Raw genomic sequence first — 20,387 nt, 5'->3', positions numbered from 1 at the left:
GTATTAAGTTATGATACCCTGTAAGCCTGAAAAAGAGGTAATTTAGAAAAGAACATTCCTTTGCTGTGATTTATTCCATGTGCATTTTGTAGCTCCATTGCTGCACTTACACATATTTTGAAGTTGCATTAGTTTTTCCAATATATTTGAGCACTTGTTAGTAACTTATCCTCAAAAACTCAAGTATTTTCTATACTTTTTCAAGAAACAGGATAGTTGGATATTTGTGATGCCACTCCGTCTTCATCTTACAAAAAAAATGAGTAAATGTCAAGTAATTTGTGTCAGGTGTATGCTCCAAATGAAAGTCCATCAATCATTTTTGGCCCTTTAGTGCAATGATTATCATTTCAAAGACGCAGGAGGACATTAAAGATAATGGCTTTTCTGTTGTCTATTATCTCTAACAGACTTCACATAATTATTAACATGTGTTCTCATTTAAGAAGAGTGTCAATATTTTGAGTGAATTGCATTTTTTTAACTGAAGGGGATATGTCTGTCAGCAAGTTTTTTGTCCATCTAACTAAATGAGGAATTACAATTAATGAATTTTGTGTTTCTGCAAGAAGGGCAGATATTGCAGAAAATGTTGGAAGCTTTGCAGGGTTGAAACACAATGTCTGTCTTCAGCTGTCTGCATAAGATAATAAGCAGTGTTCAAACTTGAGTAGAAGTAGTAAAATGCTAGTGCGTGCTCTTCCGAGGCACTCTCACTTTCTTTTTATTTTTTGTGCTGTACTGAGAAGAATGAATACAGCATTTCCTTGTTTACCACAAAGCTCTGCAGTCATGTAGGATATGGAAAGTATCTGTAAAGGGTAAATATCTATTTTGTGGCTTTGTCTTGTTTTTACAGTTCTGATAGGAATAAAAATATGGAAGTAAGTTTCTTACTAGCTCATTTCGTACCTCCCATTTTATCCTGAGAAATTGCCATTTGCTTGTCCTTTAGCAAAAGGCTAAAAATAGTGGGGTTTTTTCATCCAACAGAATTGCAAATAGAATTACATGTCTCCCAAAGTATTTTTTAAATATTTAAAAAATATAAAGCTGTGCTTCATCCATGTTAAACAAAAAATAGTTAATCTTGGGTCTCCTTTGAGTAGGAATAGAAGAGATAATGTCTAGTCTTAAGCTTCTGAAATTTCTTTGGTAACTCTTGGAGTGTTTATGTAGAATGGCTTGAGGGGCATACTTACTTGCTTCTTGTGCAGGATATTCTTCCTCTGTTCGAACAGGGTTTCAGCAGACTACTTATGGGTCCAGGCTGTTGACTTCACCATAAAAGTTAATGAGTGGGAATGGAGGGAAACACTGTGATATGCAGGACAGCTTTTTAGCTTATGGTTTCTCTCAATAAATTTAAATATTATGGAAAGAACCCATGCACCAGCAGGAGGAAGGATTTAGCTTTTAATCACTAAAGTAAACTGAATCTGTTCAGATTTCAGCACCAGTAAGTGTCCTGGACAGAATGTAGACATTACAGTTAGACAAAACAGTGAAGTCTGTCGTATAATATTTAATGAAATACAGTTCTGGCTACATTAGAGAAACACCTTTTAATGGGAATGACAAAATAATTTATGAATGTATTCAAGCTTCACTATGACTCCACTTTTAAATTAGATGATATATATTTGAAAGATGTAGAAGGGGCACTCATGTACAGCAAATCAACAAACTTAATAACATTAAAAAATAGTTGGGGAACACCACATAGAACAAATAATGTTATGGATCACTGAATTAAATTAATTAGCACCAGCAGTCACAATTTTGTCACTGAGCCAGAAGATGCTGCATCCATTACAATGATACATTCATAGTCTGGAGGAGCGGCAGGCAGCTGGCAAACCCTGCCAGCTGGCATAGCAGCGTCAACTGGCGTCAGCTGGATTTTAGCCGCTTACCTGACACTGCCAGCTACAAGCAAGTCCCAATATGCTGAGAGGTGATCAGTGATTTGTCTTTTAAAAGCATAGACTAAATAGTTCAATGCAGTCTTTACAAACTTTCATTTTATTTGCCTTATGGTTTTTATGACCTGGAAAGGTGCTGATTTTTTTGTGTCTCCTTTCCATTTGGAATTCACACACATATTTAATTTCCTGTCAGTGACTTCCCCAGAATAACCATAATTTGGGGCAAAATGAGTATCTCTGAAAATATGTTCTCTGTTTTACTACTGATTATATATTTTTGTTGCAGAATCTTTCAAGTTACACATTGATTCTAGAAATCTATGACAGAAGTCCTAAGGACTTAGCATTACTACTGTGTTTTTACAGTAGTTTTATGCCCAATTTAAGCTATTCTGTTGTCTTGTTGCTCCATTTTTGCTCTCTAATGAATAAAATATTAGCCTTCAGTTACAGATTTCAGCTGGTTCAAGCTATTTCAGGTAGTCTGAGTCTAGTTTGATGCCTGGTAATTGTGACCATGTGTACATTTGTCTAAAATGCATGTGAACATACAGTTAGTTGGCCATTTTAAAACATGAATCCCTGTTTTAGCTTTTAAAATTATGCAGGATCTTCTTTAAAATTTTTTTCACTAATCTTTTAAGGAGGAAGTCTTGCTTAGCAATGGGAGCTAGTTTGATCATATCTGGAGAATACATTAGCACTTAAAAATATTTTAATGGAATGATTTCAAATGTCATATTGCCTACAACAGCTTTAGTCTGGAAAGGTTTTGCCTCAAACTAGGCATGTCTAATGGGGTTTATGACAACCTGTGAATTTGCCCCTGAACAAGGTCAACTTGGAGGTCAGTGAATGCTATACAAATTGCATACTACTCAAGCCTGTAATTATCCCTGTAAGAAGTTAATGTGCTGCGGAGTTCAGCAAATTCATGTAAAGCTTCAGAAATGACCATGATAAACTGAGCAGGTACTTATATTTGCACTGAAAAATCACAGTCAGCAGGATGTGATGCTTACAGAGTATTAATTTATGGTAACTTGTAGCCAAATTATCTTGTCTGCTTGTGTACTCAGGAGATAAACAGCCGGAATTCTTTCTCATTTGAAGAAAACCCTTTAAATAATATTACTTTCTTAATATCCAGCATACGTGCTGTACGTATAGGCTGGAAAAAACTCTCAGGATAGATTTTATTTCCAATTTTGGCAGAAAACATGCAACATCTACTTTAGCGTAAGTTCATTAAAAGTTGAGTCCCTACAATAGGGACATAAAATATCTGTCAGATCTTTGTTGAAGGCAGCATGTATTCCAGCTTGTTCATGTATTGTCCAATTTCAGTACTCTATAAATAAGAACTAACCGCACTTTCAGGTGAAAATGTCACTATATTTTCTCTTTTTCCTGTATTTTTTAACTACAAATCTACTTTTATGTAGGTGAATGACTAAGTAGTTGCACAGTTAAATATTCCTTAATTCCATAAAAGATAGGTAAAAAACATTTGTATGAGTTAGTGTAAATTTTGTCAGTTAACTGTCTGTGATGTGAGTAATCCAAATATTATTGTCATCCAATTATTAAAATTAAATTTGGATACATATAGATTAAATATTGTTCAGATACTAGAAATATAAATTTAGGGAAAACTTAGCTATTAGTTTTAATTTTACATATGAGTTAGTATTTTTAATAGTATTTGTTCAACACTGTGAAGCAAGCCAACTGCTTGGATCTGAAGATTTCTTATTTTGAAGAACTTACGTCTGCATTGCATTTTGTGATGTGCTGCTGTCATATCTTCCTTATGACATAAAACAAAATCACAAATACCAACAGTCCAAACATTGTGGGAAGTCTGGTTTTGACATTTCTAACATGTGAACTACACTTCTAAAATTCTGATGGTTTACTTTTCATTACTTTATTTATGGACTGATCCACATCAGTATCACTAATTTCAACCAGCCCAAATAACTTCCTCAAGGTTTCCCTCCTTCCTTTTTGTTCTCCTCACCCCACCCAACATCTGAAAAGATTACAGTCTGAATGTCAGTATATTATACTAACAAGTGTCTGTTACCCAAAGTGTGAACAAGGTCCTCAAATCCTTGTGAAGTGTCAAGGGTGTGGAAGAAGCACATTCAGACAAGAATGAAAGCAATCCTTTCAGTAGCCCCTAGTGTTCCAGAAATAATGTTGAGAGGGCATAAGATGACAATTCTCCAGTTCCCCTTGGTCAGGAATTGATCCTTTGTCAAAAAGATAGACTTAAATGTGTTCACACTGAAATATAAACTGGCAGACAAACGAAGGACATTGTGATCTACTCAGAGTGTCATAAATAGTTCTGCCCTGCTCACTTTAAGGAGAAAACAGAAAAAGTATATTCCAGAATAAATATTTGATGTTCCTTTTTTCCTTCTTAATAGCATCCTACAAGTAAGAGGTGATGTTCTTTACTAGACCTGGTGAGAATTCAAGCTTACATTTATCAGCCATTTGTTAAGGTGCAGAGCATAGAGATAAGATGAAGGTCTTACTATCACATTTAGTTAATAAAAAGTTTGATGTTTGGAGAGACACTGAATTCAATTCACAAATTAGCTCCTGTCGTTAATGTGAATGAACCCTTTGTAGTGTTCATTTGATCTCTGATCACTTTGCATCATCCTTCTAGATTATCAAATTGTTGGATGGAAAACGGTCTCAAACTGTAGGTATTCTAATATCCAGTTTGCACCTGGAGATGAAGGATATTCAACAAGGTAAGTGTTTCTTATGCTTAATGTATCATACTTGCATGGATATTTTCTCATAGCCCCTTTCAGAGAATTTCTTACATTACAGAATGCGCTTTGAATATAGTCCTCTTTTAGATCTCAGAAGAATCATCCTTCCAGTATATTCCAGTATATGTAAAAGTATCACCTAAATAATCAGAACTGAATTTAGGTACAACTCCTTCTGTACCATTTCAGTTCGCATATCACTTTCAGTACAGTGTTTTCTCAAAACTGTTTTATGTTCCTCCCCTACACTTCTCTCCTTTTTCTTAAGCAAGTCCTCCACTGACAAAAATTAAATGGAGGGCTTATATATAAATCTTTTGGGCTTCAAACATGCAGTCAGTATTTGTTGAATGTTTAAATTTTGCTTCATTAGCAGTATAAAAAGCACATCCCAAACTGATGCAGCAACCACATAGCAATCAGAAAGATGATTACTGGATGGCATTTTTCAAAGCATAGGACTGCTCAATGTATAAATTCCATTACTGGTAGAAATTATCTGAGTTTGCCAATACAACTGTAGAGGAATAAAGATTTTTCAGAACACTGGGGTAATTCAGATTCTGCTTATGTTCTGGATTTAAAAAGATATTGTTTAAGGATATTGTTTATTTCTTTTTCACATTAAAAAAAGGAAAATATTCACCATTTAAAACAACTGCTGGAAGAATTCAAGTTGATGTCTCCTTTTTGCTATTGTCTTTCCTCCATCACATGCAAATACTGGGTAGAGTGTTGAGATGCTGCTGGCATTGATTACTATTAATTTCAGAAGAGCCTTTGAGCATCTAGCACTTTAAAAGCACAAGGGCTTACAGATGTCTCTTGGGATGGAGGGAAACAACGAAAAGAAGGAATAACTTTGTGCCTGCCAGTATTGTGTGAAAGGTATCAGAATGAGATGGAAAAAAACCTGCTATTACTAAAGGTCTGAATAATTTGCTGGCAGGAATTACAACAGCATAAGATGGGATAGCAGCTGTATCATAAAAACTGGGTAGTATTCTTAAGTATCTTCAAGAGATGTTTTCATAACTCTTTATTTTCCATGCCATGATATTCTACTCAAATAGAACATCTCTATCTATCTATCTATCTGCCTACCTATCTATCTACCAGTCATTTGCTGTACTTCTATAGCTTTTGAAACCCTCTGGCCAATTTATACCAAATTTAAGAGAAAAGAATAAGTCAAATGTTTGAGTGTGTATACACTAGCATTTTAGCTTGAACCAGCAGTGCATTTTTGAATCAAACTTACCAGTTGTTCCCTTTGCTCTGTTTGCATCGCAGAGCAGTCTCAGAGTGCAGAAACATCCTTCAGAATTAAATTAAATGAGATGTGCTCTCGGAGCATACCAGTGGTCTCCACCTACAGCAGACTTTAAATTCCACAGGATCAGATGGGCGATAGTTAAAACTCCCTGAAATGTGTATAGTGTGGGCACTGGATCCTCATTACCAGCTGTTGCTGTCTACAAATCCATTTCTAAAGACTACACTACTTGCAGTTGTAGACACAGCTAATGTAGTTCTACAAGTTTAATGAAAATTAGAGTGTTGGTAGAAAAGAGCATCAAAACAAGTGCTGTCACTGAAGGAAAGTTTATAACTCATCACCCTCTCTGTTCTGAGGTAGCAAATGACTGGCCTGTCACCACGTGTTGCTCAAAGCAGCAGTAGGATGTGCTGCCTCTTGCTTATGGAAACAGCTAGGAGATACAAACGGGATTTGGGAATACTGTTAGTGGAACTTTTTTTTGAAATACAGTAACAAAGCAGGATGAGGTACTCTAATCAAGATCTGTGTGCAGAGACTAGGGAAAAAACCAGTTTACCAGACTCAGGGGAAACATCTGTTCTGTAGAGAGGATCTTTAGAAATGCATACTACAATGAAGACAAAAGTAGAATTATGGTTGTTTCTCTTTTAGTGTGTGTCTATCCCCTAGTATTTTGTTTAAGTTAAATCTGTGTGCAGTCCTGCCTAACAGCAGACAAATTCTTTGAAGACGGCTATAGTCAACATACTGGGTGAAAAAAGATCATAATAAGCTGAATAGCTCATGACAATGCCTAACTAGAAAAGCATATGACCATTGGGTGATGAATGTCAAAGTTGTTTTTTTTTAACAAAGTGAAGTTACAAAGAGCTACCTCTAAGAAACATGAAAATTAAGCACTCATCCCTTTTCTCAAGCCAATTTCCACTGCATAATTCAGTACGTGAAAGACAAGGAAGAGAAAAGTTAATGTTCTTTGGCAGCTTGCAACAGGGAATGAAGAAACCTGAAGCAAAAGAAAGTTGGAATGAAAAAAAGAAAAAGGATATCTGATTTTATTTCAAGTTTTTCTGACCATGTTTATTGAAGAGCCATGTACAAATGAATTTACTGTCCATGTATAGTGTACTGGGTACTCTGCCTTAAGTAGCAGTTACAGAAATGCAGATAGAGAAAAACTGTTCTCAAATGAACTGCCCTATGCATAAAGAGGCATGCAAAGTTGTAGAGAAGACAAAACAAGAGTAATCACAAGAAAAATTACATCCTTCTTTAAAATAGTGTGAGATTTCTGCATCTATAGGATTACCCTCTCAAATTAAACAGCTTCACAGCGTATTCTGTAGATAGCTCAGCAGTGCAGAACAAGTGAGTGACCATATCTGGCACCCAGATGTTTGAGTTTGCATTTCATAATGAGCCAGCTGCTACACTTCAAGAAGGGAATCTCCCACACATGTTTGTTTGAGAGAGTGAAGTCCATCCTTTGCCGATAAATTTAAATTCTTGCTCTATCTGAGTACTGTCTAGGGAGAAGACAATGTAAGACTGAATGATTATTTTGGCTACTGTTGGTATGGTATGATGCAGAGGGAAAGTTAACATTGTCATGCTGCACCTGTCCTAATAGTTTTTTGGTAGGTGGGAGAGGAGGAGAAGTCCTAGATGCTATAATGTTCTGAGAACACTAACAAATTTTATTGGTGAATCTGGTACTGAAAAGGGTAATGTAGTTTCTGATTAGACCACTATTAATAATATTTGTTTCCTGAGCAGAAGCAGCAGACAGAAATTCTGTCTGTCTCAGTATGCTATATAGGATCTGTATTTATATTTAAAAAACAAATAGCAATAATCAAATTGTGCATAGGTTTGAGATTATTTCAAGGCTTCTTCTCTGTTTTTTTTTTATTATTCTTTATAAACAAGAGATGAGGAATAGTGGAGATCAGCTATTAGGTACGGAACATGCTTTAACACTACACACTTAGAGAAGTAATCTCCATTTCGTATCAATGCACTTCTGTTTTACTTTTCCTATCATTGTTCAGCTGAAATATTACAGCTTGAGAGAAACGTGTGGCTCGAGACTACTTGTATGGCTTTGCTGTTGAAATATTACAACTCACTCCACAGTGAGGTGTTTCACTTCTGTTTCTAATGGGAAATGCTGATTACAACTGTATGTGAAGACCTTCTGTGGACACTGGTCCCAGCTTTTTACAGGGTAACATTCCAGTCACTCAGGCAGTTCCCAATACAGTAGCTAGCAGTAGCAGTATACTGGAAAATGCATAATAATGCTGTTTTCTGCAGTGTATGTCATCTGTGCCAGCTTCCCATGAGCTACTGAGGTCTTTGTTCAAAAGTAAACTGGCAAAATTGTGGGGCAGCCCAGATGAAAAAAAGTTTTAGTTGCAGAAAATGGGATGTAGCAAAATGTAGATGCCTGTGTCTAAAAGAGTGATTCTCCCAAATCCCTCCCTACCTCCATAGTACCTGCCTTTTGCCACTAAAATTGTGGGGCACCAGAAGTTCTGCTTCTGTACATTGCAGGAAATAGATCACTGTCTAATACCCCTGATTTCCATCAGGATGCATTAACTAGATGGTCTTACATGCTGGTATGTTTTCCTTGGGACCAAATCTATGAGATGCGGTAGATCACACCAGATGCACACTTTACAACTTATTGCACTCTTTGTGGCAATAAAGTGCCATATTACTCCATGCAGAACAGCTGCAGGCTTTCCTAGTACCTTTACCAAGGCAAGAGTTTAACACTGTAGCACTGCAACATTGACAGAACTTAGCCTATATGGCATAGGGGAGAATTTAACGCTGATCCTTGGCATTGAGAATATTTCTAATGCTAATTTAGTTGTTGGGGTTTTTTTCTTTCCTAGATTTTAAGCAATTAAATATAATGTCTGAGACTCCATTTATTAAATCAGAGTAGCACTGGCCAACCTGTAACAGTATGTATGGGGACATGGTATGTTTATTGTGCTTTTGGAACATTCTTATGTTCACCAACAATGTAAATTATCTATGCAGAGGCACATTAAGCTTTAAAATATTAGAGAAATGTATTTGATCACACTTAGATGGGATGGATTAGAATGAATTTTGTTAAAAAGCCTAGGTCATGCTATCTGCTTTTGTAGATTCACCTTCATTATTGGGGGTTTTTTGGTTGCTTCTCAAATGTGGAATATATTTTTATTATAGTGTCACAGTAATTATATTCTGCTGGTGAACAATGCACGTAACTATTGTGCCACTCTGCATCAAACTTTTTTGCGTGGCATTGTAGGAAGGGACCAACTTTCTAGAAAGAACACAAGTTATGATACTACTGTACAATGTCAGTCAACCAGTTGAAAAGTGTTTGATGAGTCTTCTCCAACTTTGTGATTTACCCTCCATTGTCAACATATTGGAGTAAATAATTGGAAGAATGTGAACAGCAGATTAACTCACCCAGACTGCTGCTCAGTCCAATAATCATTCTAATTCTATACTGTGTTTCTAATCATCCTGGGTTTTCTGTGTGGTCTAATGAGAGGCCATAGAAGTTATAGAAATAGGTTGCACTGTCTTAGTGCAATTTATCATTTATGGCACATCTACACTTTAGAAAACAATATCATTGTTAACCATGCACTTTTCTTAGCATCTGAAAGACTATGTTTTATATGTATAAGGCAAACTATTTCAAAGCAGCTCTGATCTGCAGACCTTGATGTGCTCAGAATTCTGAATCCCAGTTTGTGTTTTAACCATATCATGCAGCACAAATAGTTTCACAGTTCCTTTCTCTATTATATTTTGTAAATACTTCTGGATAAAGATAAATGCTTTGGAATCTTTCTTACTTGCACTATGTGAACAGAGTTTTATTGGGGTTTCAACTAAAATATTTTGCAGGATGGAAGCATAGATTATAAAGGTTTAAAGACTGTTGTTCCAAAGTTATGTGACTTTTCCACCTACACAGAATACTACATGTATGCATTCTATATATACTGTATACTATGCGTGAAGTATAGAGATAGCTGCATGCCCATCTCAGAAGTTGGGAAACAATTTTCTTTAAAAGTTATTTTCTTTGTTCTGGAAAATTCACAACATATGTTTTTGTGAATCTGCCTTGGGCATCCAGCCTGATGTGGGTAGGTTAACATTAGCGCCAGAGTCTTTTGCTCATGACTTCTTGCAGGAGTTAGTCTTTCTTAGTCTTCTAAACCTACATTGTGCCCATGGTGCTTCTTTGTAATGTATATTTTATTGGGGTTTTGTGTTGCGTGATAGTTAAATACTGGAGAAAAACCTCTAAATAAGTTTAGAACATATCAATTTGTCAGAAGTAAACCAGAGTGATTTGGTTATTTTAGGCAGTTTTGCCAAGTACGGATAAGTATTTAACAATTGTTGTCATTTTTCTAATTGACTAGATCAGTCATAATTTAATTTAAATTTCCCAGTGACAAGCTTCACATTCCCATGAAATCAAGCCTTACTCAGCAGAATGTACTACATAAAACAATAAAGTACTTCCAGGTCAAATAAATGTACCTTTGGCAAGTTCTTTTTATTTAAATAACATATTTCTGTTTTATCATTAGGGAGCAGTTAAGGTGATTTCTTCATATTTCATAGTTTAATTGTCACATTAAGTGGTTTGATACTGCTGAGTATATGTAAGCTCTGTCAGCAGGACTTAAATCCTGATTTAACCAAAATGTGTTTAGTAGGAGTGAGGCTGTATATCAGAGTCAGCCTTTATTTAAGCTGGTTAAGAGGAGAGAAGTGTATTTTTCAAATTTAACCTCTAAGTTCTACAGCTGTATGTAGACTGCACACACTCAGCTTTTCTTTGGTTTACATTTTTGAAGTGATAAAACAGAGTATGTGAAAAATCTGCAGTAGGGAATCTGTTTTTTACAGTTCGATTCATTTTTAAAAAGTGAGTCTGTTAAAAACCCTTGGTAAAAGTTTATATTCCTAGCAATACTCTTAGTATGTGAAATGTAGTTGGCAAGTATTTTTATGTGTGCCTGTTAGTTTGAATGCATGATGCTGATCTGTTTTTTGTCCTAGCTGACGGTTATTATATCCTAATGGGTGCAACCCTGCACTAATGATCCTTGTGTATATAAATTCTTCTTGTTGTGAGCAGACACCATAGGCCACATAAAAATGTTTGCCTCAATTTCCCTGCAAAAAAGGATCTCAGAAACCAGACTTGGCCAAGTAACAGATTTTTTAAAGGTAGAGGAACCCAATAAAATTACCAGCTTTTCACAGCATGAGTCTACTTCCTTTCGGCATATTGTGAGGTGTAGGTGAAATATTCTAACTGAACTGACAGTGTAAGGAAGACAGCTAACTAGAAGGCAAGATAAAAGTAAAAACCACCGATGATGATTGATATTGTAATAGCTATTAATTGTTTTGGAGCCTCTTTTGTAGATTTATGATACTTCACCTATACTACTTACACTTATGTGAGTCTTGATATAATGAGATTTAAGGCAGTAAAGTATCACGGTTAAATTCACTGTATAGGAAGAGCATTTTGAAAAGCTTCTGAAGGCTTTTACTCATTTTAATAATGTTAATATACATATGATTAAAACTGGGGTTTGTTTTTCGCAGAAAAATTAGAGAAGCTTTTGTTCCTCGTAACTCTAAGTAAAATAATTAGTTTCTTTGATCTAGTGTAATGGGTTTTTTTCAGCTGCCCCAATTCAAGTTAATTTACACAACATACTGTGAATATATTGCACATGCTGTATTTTAAGAATATGAAGAATACTAAGACACCTGTGAATTCAGGGATTTCTTCCACCTTTTCAAAATCAATGCTTCTTTTTTTAAAAATGGGACAATCTTCATAATTTTACGTTTTCAATTTTGTCTTCTGCTCCAAATGTGTATGGCATTAAGTTTGATAAGTGTGAATGAAAAAAAGATAGAAGGGCAAAGATAAAGATATTAAAATACATTAAGATGAAATAAAGGAATCTGTGTGGATTTTGGAGTACTTCTGACTTTTTGGGAGTGTGTCTCTATGTACATTAACATCCTAAGATGTCCAGCTATCATTGAATTGAGTAATATAGCTAGATTTTGAACTGCAGCCTGTCTGCATGGACAGATCCAATAATAGCAGGACAGGTTGTATAGCAAGCAAATCCCAAAATATTTTCTCGGTACTTTTATACAATCGTACTTGTCCAAAAGAGAAAATAATTCATATTAATGTCTTGTAACACTGATTATTAATTATTCTGTTAAAAATGTGTTCATTTATCAGATTGCATTTTATTAGTTTGATCTCAAATATTTTTTGCTTTATCATGACACTTCAAACAATACTGATTTGTTAGAAACATGGATAAGAAAATACAGCATTAAAGCCCACTTTGCTATTTTGAGGCCTTTTTTGTGACAAATATCTGTCTGAAAATTACAGTTAAATGTACAAATCTTGATGTTCTTATTAAAGTGTTCTTTTTTTCAAACTACTTCCTCTCACTGTAATAGTTCTGTACCTAAAAAAATATACTATTAGTTACATGTTTTGCATTTCTAGTACAAGTTCGAATTACCTCCAATAAGTTGCTTTTCTAGATAACTCTGGACAAATAGATTTCTCCTTGTAAGCAGATTTTGGAATATTCCAAAATAGGATGAAAGTGAAACCACAAGAGGAAGTTTTTGAACTCAATATGTGTATTTTAAAATCCGAACAATTAAATATATTGGACTGTGAAACCAGTTTTCCAATAGGTTTTCCAATCACTTAGGTTCTTTTGAAATTTCATTGGGTAATACAGAAGATAATGCAACTCATGGAACTGGCTTGCAAAAGCCAACAGATGATCTCATAGATTCAATCCCTAATGATTTTTCTTTAAACAAATATTTTTGTCAAGCTTGGTCATTCAGGCTTTACATTTGGTTACACTCTTGAGCTTTTTTTCAATCTTTCCAATAACACAAAAAGTTGGAGATACTGCTTTTTTTCACTGATACTGTCTTCTGTATAATTCTTTACATCTAACCAAGGTGTAATGTCAAGAGATGGAATCATAATTGACAGGCAAAATTTTAAAGCATTCTAAATGTCATTGGACCTTTTAATAAAATTAATTAGCCTGCCACAGAGAAAATTTACTAGCCTGCTGGTTAATTTCACAATGTAAAATCATGGGGTAGGTGGAAGAGCAGGCGAAAGCTTATTACTTTTAAATAATTATTTAAAGATGTGTGCCTTGCCCCTTTCAAATACGGATTGCAAATGCAGCAAGAGCTTTTAAAATCTTCTAAATTCACAAGCAGTCAAGTTTCCTTTGAAGAAACATAATACAGTTGAAATTAAAAGTTATCAGGTACTAGCTAACGATGAGTCACTGGTTATGTGGAAAATTGGTGGAGACCTTAAGCTGGATTCTTTGGGGATTAATGTTCCCAGTAACATTTAAACATAAATCAGGAGTTCAGAAATTGTGCCCAGTCCCATTAGGAATCTTGATGCTGGTTTCAGAAAAATGAAACATCCAAAGTTATTTCTGTTCCCTTGTACATCTCTTAGCTTACTGGAATTTAACATTAGAGAGCATTAGAAAGCACCATGAACCAATCCTATTTAGTTTTCAGAAGAGTCCCAATACATTGCCTAAATTGTAATGGGATTTGCAAATGTTGGAAACACCTAATGCCATATATTCCAAATGTAGTAACATTTGGAACTAAGACAGGAAACATTTTGAGACTTTTCATTTTTGATAATGAGACATAATTAATCATTGAAGAGTATAATTTAGGTGTCTCTGTGTGATGTTTAAAAGTATTTATCTGGAAATTGTCATGTGGGTAGTTTTCCATTGGGTAAAGCCAACTCAAACGTGAGCTGCTCTGTGAAGATACCTTAAAAATCTGTAGCAGTCTTTTGTGCTTGCAAATTTGCAACTTGAAAATCTTGCAATTTTGTCTTTCTGTCTACTTCCCAAGATTGCTAGCCCCAAGACAAGCAGATCTCCCTTTTTCATATCTACCTGATCTCCCATGCACATAGCAAGATCTAAATATCCTAACTGTCAATTCGTTCCTATCCAGCCTTCTAAGCTACCATGAAATCTGTGCTGTTCATTGTCTGGTATCAGTTGTTCCCATGTTCTCCTGCCTGGCTAGCTACGCAATCAGCTGAGTACGTGGCAGGTCATATCTTTGACTGCTGAGTATACTGGAGAGGAAAAGTAGAGCTCCAGTCTCCTGAGACAGAGTTCATAGTAGGTTCTTGAGTGCCTTGACTTGAAGTCAGAACAAAAATAAAATGCTGAAAATAATAAAATATTAACTGGATACAAATATGTCCTTTAGCTAGGTCAGATCTCTTTAGTACATTTCTCAGGAAACAGAGTTGAACTCCTAAGTATGTTTTCTAGCATCTAATTTGTGATTGTATTCTATACAGCTATACTTTGTGTTGATGACTCCGTAGTAGATCTGGAAACACTGGAAGCACTATATGAAAATGTAAGTAAGCTGGGGTAAAGCTGTGGTTAATTACCGTAGTATTTCAGACACAGAATAAGTAAAGTTTTACTTTATGTTGTCATTTTAGACTAGAGACTTTATATAGAAAAAGTCTTTGGGGAATTTAACAATAATAAAATAGGTAACAAAAAAAATACTCATTGACATGCTTATTTCTCTTACTGGCTTAGTTCTTAAATGTCAGAAATTTAAAACAGTGGAATGCCTTTGGAATGAGGTTAAAATGTAACAAAAGGTGTAACATCTAGCAGTGTTCTCTCATGAACTGCCTGAAAAATAACTGCCCTTACTTAAGGCGTATTTTGTGCTAACATGCTGAATTTTTCTCATTCAAGATATAAGTGCCTAAAACAGTTAACTCGAGCTAGTGCATTCCTGTTCTTAACCCAAGTTGCTCTGTAGACTAAGTATGTAGCATTCATGAACTGTGTGACTCTGAAGTTGCATGGAAGAATACATGTACACTTGGCTGTAGAGATATCAGAGCTACCTCTCTGACCTAAACCGTGTGAAGCATCCTATAGCAATATTTGCAGTGCTGTGTTCTACAAGGATGCTCCACTTTGTGGCTATTAGTAGTAAATGGCACTGCAAGGCACTGAAGGAATTTGTCATGAATCTTTATGCCTCACTCTTTTGCATAGTCTAAATGTTTTCCAATAAAAAGTATAATTGTTACTTGCAGACAAACAGGTAAATTAGTAATTTATTAATTTGTTATTAATTAGTTATTACTTTATATTAATTCACTCAGAGAGCACAAAAGGATGAACTAGAGAAGATAAAGCAATATTATCAGACTTCAAAAGAGGAGGAGCTGAAGCTTCTGGATAAACCAGAACAGTAAGATTTTTTTAAATTTTTTTTAATTTTATTGTTATATAATATAGTCCTTTGCTGCTATGTTAAAAGGGATCTTGATACATAATTTTGGGTAGCTAACTTTTAGCTTCTTTGTGTATTTCAAGGTATGATGTAAACTTTGCCTTTATCACATAACTTTTTCAGGCATGACAGATCTTATGACATCAACTTGGACCACCAGAACTCATATGTAGCCTTGAATCAATAAAAATTTCTGTTCCCATTCTCGTATTTGTAAAAGGCATATCCTTCCTTCAGAGCTTTTAGGGCTAAATTAATGTGTCATAAAGCAGGGCCAGACTGATTTTGGTTGTTGATTATTTGAAAGAGCTACGCCAACAGAGGTTTTTGGTGAGTCCTGTGACAAAGAGACAATGTATGCTCTGGTCATACTGATTGAAGGCCTACAAGGTTGATTCCACAGTTCATCTTCTGCAATTGTTGTGGACAGTGATGACTATTAGGATGAAAAAATTCTTAAGTATTGCTCCTTCTGTTGTAACAAACCTTAGACCAATGTGAAAATCGCAAAAATCCATGAGCAGAGTGGTAGTCCTGAATTTTATTTTAGTGTATCCATTTGATTTCAGATTTTGGCCTACCAGTGGTGTTTGTCTTCTGCTACTTTGCTACTATTCCCATTGTACTTCCATCCTCTTCTAATCACAGTGCATTTTCCCGCCCTGAGGCCTCTCTACCATCTTCCTTCCTTTCCTCATGTCTGTTTTTGTCTTTTCTGCTGTCTTTGGCATAAGAAAGGGTAGGGGGAGGAAGAACTGAAGCAGCAGAGATAGTATATGATTGGTTGATGTCAGAAGTATTACATTTTCATGTTGGGAGATAAGGCAATCACGTTTACTCTTGATGAAGAGTGGCTGTCATTCCTGAGTAAGACTTAAGACAAATATCTGTAAAGTGTATATACTAGCTTGTTCTTGCATCCCATATCCATGGCTTTCATTGCATTGGCTTGGGGCATAAGAATACATTGTGTGACTAGTTGATGTTTTCCAGAGCTTGAATCTTTAGCAGTCTGTTTGCTGTATGTCTGAGTGAAATAAATATTAATGCATTTTGTGTTCTGGAGAATACGAATCATGTAGAGCTCTAGAGTTACAAAAGGTTGTCTGTTTTTGTAAATTATAGTGGAGAGAGGTTGATCTTCATTAAACACAAAGTTGGATTTATGCTATCATTGTTCCATAATTAAAAGTAAAGAACTGTAAATAAAGCAGTTACACCTGATGATTCAGAGTGAAATAGTAGTGTCAAAGACAAAAGCTAACTTTTTTATCAATTATCACTCTTTGTGTTCTCTTTGCAAGTCTTAATTATCCCATTTTTACCCTATTATTAAACTACATAGGTTAAGAAAACTAGCTTTTTAAAATGTTGCCTCAAGGGGGAAACAATTTGCTAATGATGCACTTATGTAAATTTTATTGGACCTTCAAAATAATGCCCTTTGAGTAGATCAGGTGCTGCTGGTTTTGTTGTCCAAGTCAAGCCTCCAAGTCAACCTAAATGCAGAGCTGGAGATTTGTTGGAACTGTACGATGCATATTAATTCCATAAAAGGCTAAAGAAAGAAAAGTGCTACATTTGTATGTGTGATTAAAAATATTTGCTACAGGGCATATGCGTCATGTATTTTCTTTAATGAGGATCAGAACAAAAGTGCAAACTAAACCATTTATCAAATGGTCACGAATACTAGCAATAGTTATTCATATAATGAAACTATTGATGTGAATTCACCAAAGTCTAAAGGAAACCTTTGCCATTTTTTAATGCTTGGATTACCAGGCAAATAGAAAGCTTTAGTGGTATCACTGATGCTCTCCTGCACATGTGATTTTGATTTGTTTTGCTGGCATGTTAAATTTGCTCTTGTTGGCACAAACTGTAAGTGTGACAGCAACATGACAATACCCCCCTAAATTATGCTTCATGATAATACTTGTTAAAATGTTAATATTCATTGACATGTTAAAGATTTATATGCACAATTGACCACAGTTTGGGCCTTTGGTAGCAGGATACAGATGCTTTAGCTAGTTTCCAAGAAGACCCTTTTAGTTGTAATATAATCTCTGTGAAGTCCTCTCTACTGTGAAATACTAATAGGGGAAATACTAATGAAGGAAATAGTAGCAAAATAGGGTATAGAGCTTTCCTGTTTTGTATGTAGTTTGAATTCAGGAAGTAGTGAGCTATTAATAATTGCTGTCCAAGTAATGCCATTTGCTTCTCTTTGAAGACCACTTCCCTTTGACTTCATTTTAAATCCTGCTGGTTTACTTAGAAGCTTGCGGGATTAGATACATCTTTTTTCCCCAAAATTATTTCTAAATTTTATATTCTTCAAATGTGGATAAATGTGAACTGATAAATAGTTTACCTCCATAGAATCAGCCTTCTTTGTCTATCTTCTGGAAGAATGTTCTGTTACACTAACAACACGGTAACCTTTGCCTGGTTTCAAAGTACTCTCAAGTCCTTTACTACAAGATTCTGGTAGAATAAAAGAGTTCTCAAGTAAATGCATTTTTTTATTTACAGTTTCTGCAGAAGAGGAGTAAAATGGACCTCACGGATATGAACAGCAAATTCTCTATGTTTACGTTAGGCCATAAGAAGTGTAGCAATGAGAAACCCATCAAAAAGCTATGTCACAGTCATGTCATTATTATGTTAAGTCAAAATCGTACTTTTCTCAGACTAAAATTGCAAAAATGACCAAACTAAGAATATTCTTTCCCTCCAAAAGTTTTTTCCACCTGAATTCATGGTTTGTCTTTGATAACCACAGATTCACGCCATGACTTTGTGTTTAGTAACTACATTTGTAGTCACTAAGATTCTTTTTTGTGACAGATTTCAGTTATAAGTGTTCTGTCTGGATATTTACAATGAATACTTTGAATTCCAAAATCTGGAGACATTTTCTTTTTATGCTGATACTCTTTTAACTCTTGGCACAATTATGTTGTATTCCAATGACTGGCAGTGTGGGAGATAGCTCCCTTTTCAAGGGAAGGCAAGAATATGTGTCATTTGACTTTTTAAATTTAAACTTTTAAAAATATGTATGTTAGAACTTTAGTGAAGCAGTTTGGGTTTTTCTTTCTTTTGTTTCTCTCACACAAAGTGCAAAGTATCCTCTTTTTTTTCTAGGCAATACCATTCATTCCCAATAGGAAGCATTTTTATTAATACCAGCTTGGCATTTCCTTTTTTCCCCACTGCTTAAGTGTAAGAGCCAAGCCGGGCCTCCCCAATCCTTCTCTCACAATAGATTTTTTTTCATCAGGCAAAAAAGAAAAAGAAGGAAGAAAATGATATTGCAATTAAAACAAAGTATTTCACACCAGCCACAGGTGGATTTTGCTGATTTTTTTGGACAGTAACTATGTATTCAGCAAAGCATTGCATGCATGAGAAATTTATAAAGCGGATTTTAAGATACTGGCATTATTTATTATGAAAAAGAAATAATTTGGAGAAATCAGGTGTATCAGCTTAAATAATTAAAATAAATTTAATAAGTATCCAAGCTAATAATGGTTCGCAGAATTTCCCATAATTCAGTGAGGTAGAAGAATCTTTATGGCATTACATTAAGGGGGATCTAAGGATATCTGTAGACAGGAGATTAGAAGAATGTTTCTAAAGTGATATTGGAGCAAAAGACAGCTTGTTTCTGGATTTCAAGAAAGCATGTGTATTGCTGAAATCCTAGACTCAAAACCCACAAAGCAAATTATGCAAACCATGTTATTATAAGAAATGCTAAAGCTTCTTGTATTTAGCCAAGCTCTTACATTTTAAATTGAAGAAAAGGGAGGAATTACTCATGCCTTAGAGATGCTTTCAGTTTGTGATATCCAAACTGCAGCTGTTGAATATGCTTCTATTTATTTTAATTTAACAAAGAGTTAAAGGAAGAAAGCTGGAATAGACTCATGAGGAAAGTGTACATATGAGGACAGATAAAGAGTTAGTAACTTTGCTGAACAGTGACTGAAGAGAGATAGAATCTGCAAATATTTTAGAGCTAAATACACTGCTAGGTGCATTACCATAAAACTTGCTGCTATATAATTGGAAGTGTTGTGCAAATTAGTGAAAGAAAATTGAGGCTGAGCAGCAGAAGAAATTTCTTGGCAGATGTTTTATATTATGAAATAACTTTGTAGGAATATATTGAGTTCTGTATTGCTGGCCACATTTTTAAGGGAAGCAAAAACACATGAGTGAAAACAGTAAATAGATAGTCTTTCTCTATGTCTTTCCTTTTATTTTTCTTTTTTTTGATTTTTAACCTATGAACTAGGTTTATGATTCTTCTATTCATTGTGATGCAGCTGTCATAGTGGATTAATGGATTAATGTGATAATGATTAATGTCTTGCCTTTTTCTTAATATGATTTCTTAACACATTGTGCATAAAGGATAGAACAATTATAAATGGTCAGATTTGATTCAAAGTAGGAAAGATTGCATGTATATTTTATGATACTACATCTTTGATCCATTATGTACCCCACAGACAAGAAATATAAAGATTCATTAATACTCTTTTTTTCCACAGATTTTTATATGAGTTATCTCAGATCCCCAACTTCACAGAACGAGCTCAGTGTATTATCTTCCAGTCAGTTTTCTCTGAAGGGATAACGTCAGTGCACCGGAAAGTTGATATCATAACTCGTGTTTCCAAGGTAAATCCTAATGAAAGCTAAATAAAAACATAAATATAGAGTATTCATGCTTCTTTTTTTACCATAAGTGATGAATCTTAAGCCTGGTTATTGGCTTTTCAGGAAAATAAAAATATATTAAATTTTTTAGCTGCTTGTAAGAACAAAAGGAGGAGGAAAAAGGGAAGGTGACTTGTGTGTGATGCCCTATGCTCTACACAGGAAAATTAATTTTTATTTAAG

At 34.9% G+C, this 20,387-nt stretch overlaps 1 protein-coding gene across 1 annotated transcript in view; it reads left to right on the top strand.

Moving 5' to 3' along the window:
• Positions 1 to 20,387, top strand: part of FMN1 (formin 1) — a 146,304-nt gene that overhangs the window by 60,975 nt on the left and 64,942 nt on the right. The window contains exons 6-9 of the mRNA XM_075030390.1: positions 4,615 to 4,702; positions 14,494 to 14,555; positions 15,331 to 15,419; positions 20,036 to 20,165. Coding sequence (XP_074886491.1) covers positions 4,615 to 4,702; positions 14,494 to 14,555; positions 15,331 to 15,419; positions 20,036 to 20,165 — 369 coding nt within the window. The remainder of the gene's footprint in view (positions 1 to 4,614; positions 4,703 to 14,493; positions 14,556 to 15,330; positions 15,420 to 20,035; positions 20,166 to 20,387) is intronic.

The sequence above is a fragment of the Buteo buteo genome, chromosome 6 (genome assembly GCF_964188355.1).
Source record: "Buteo buteo chromosome 6, bButBut1.hap1.1, whole genome shotgun sequence".
Lineage (NCBI taxonomy): Eukaryota > Metazoa > Chordata > Aves > Accipitriformes > Accipitridae > Buteo > Buteo buteo.
Note: the sequence above shows the minus strand (reverse complement) of the source record. Positions and strands in the feature narration are given on the sequence as shown.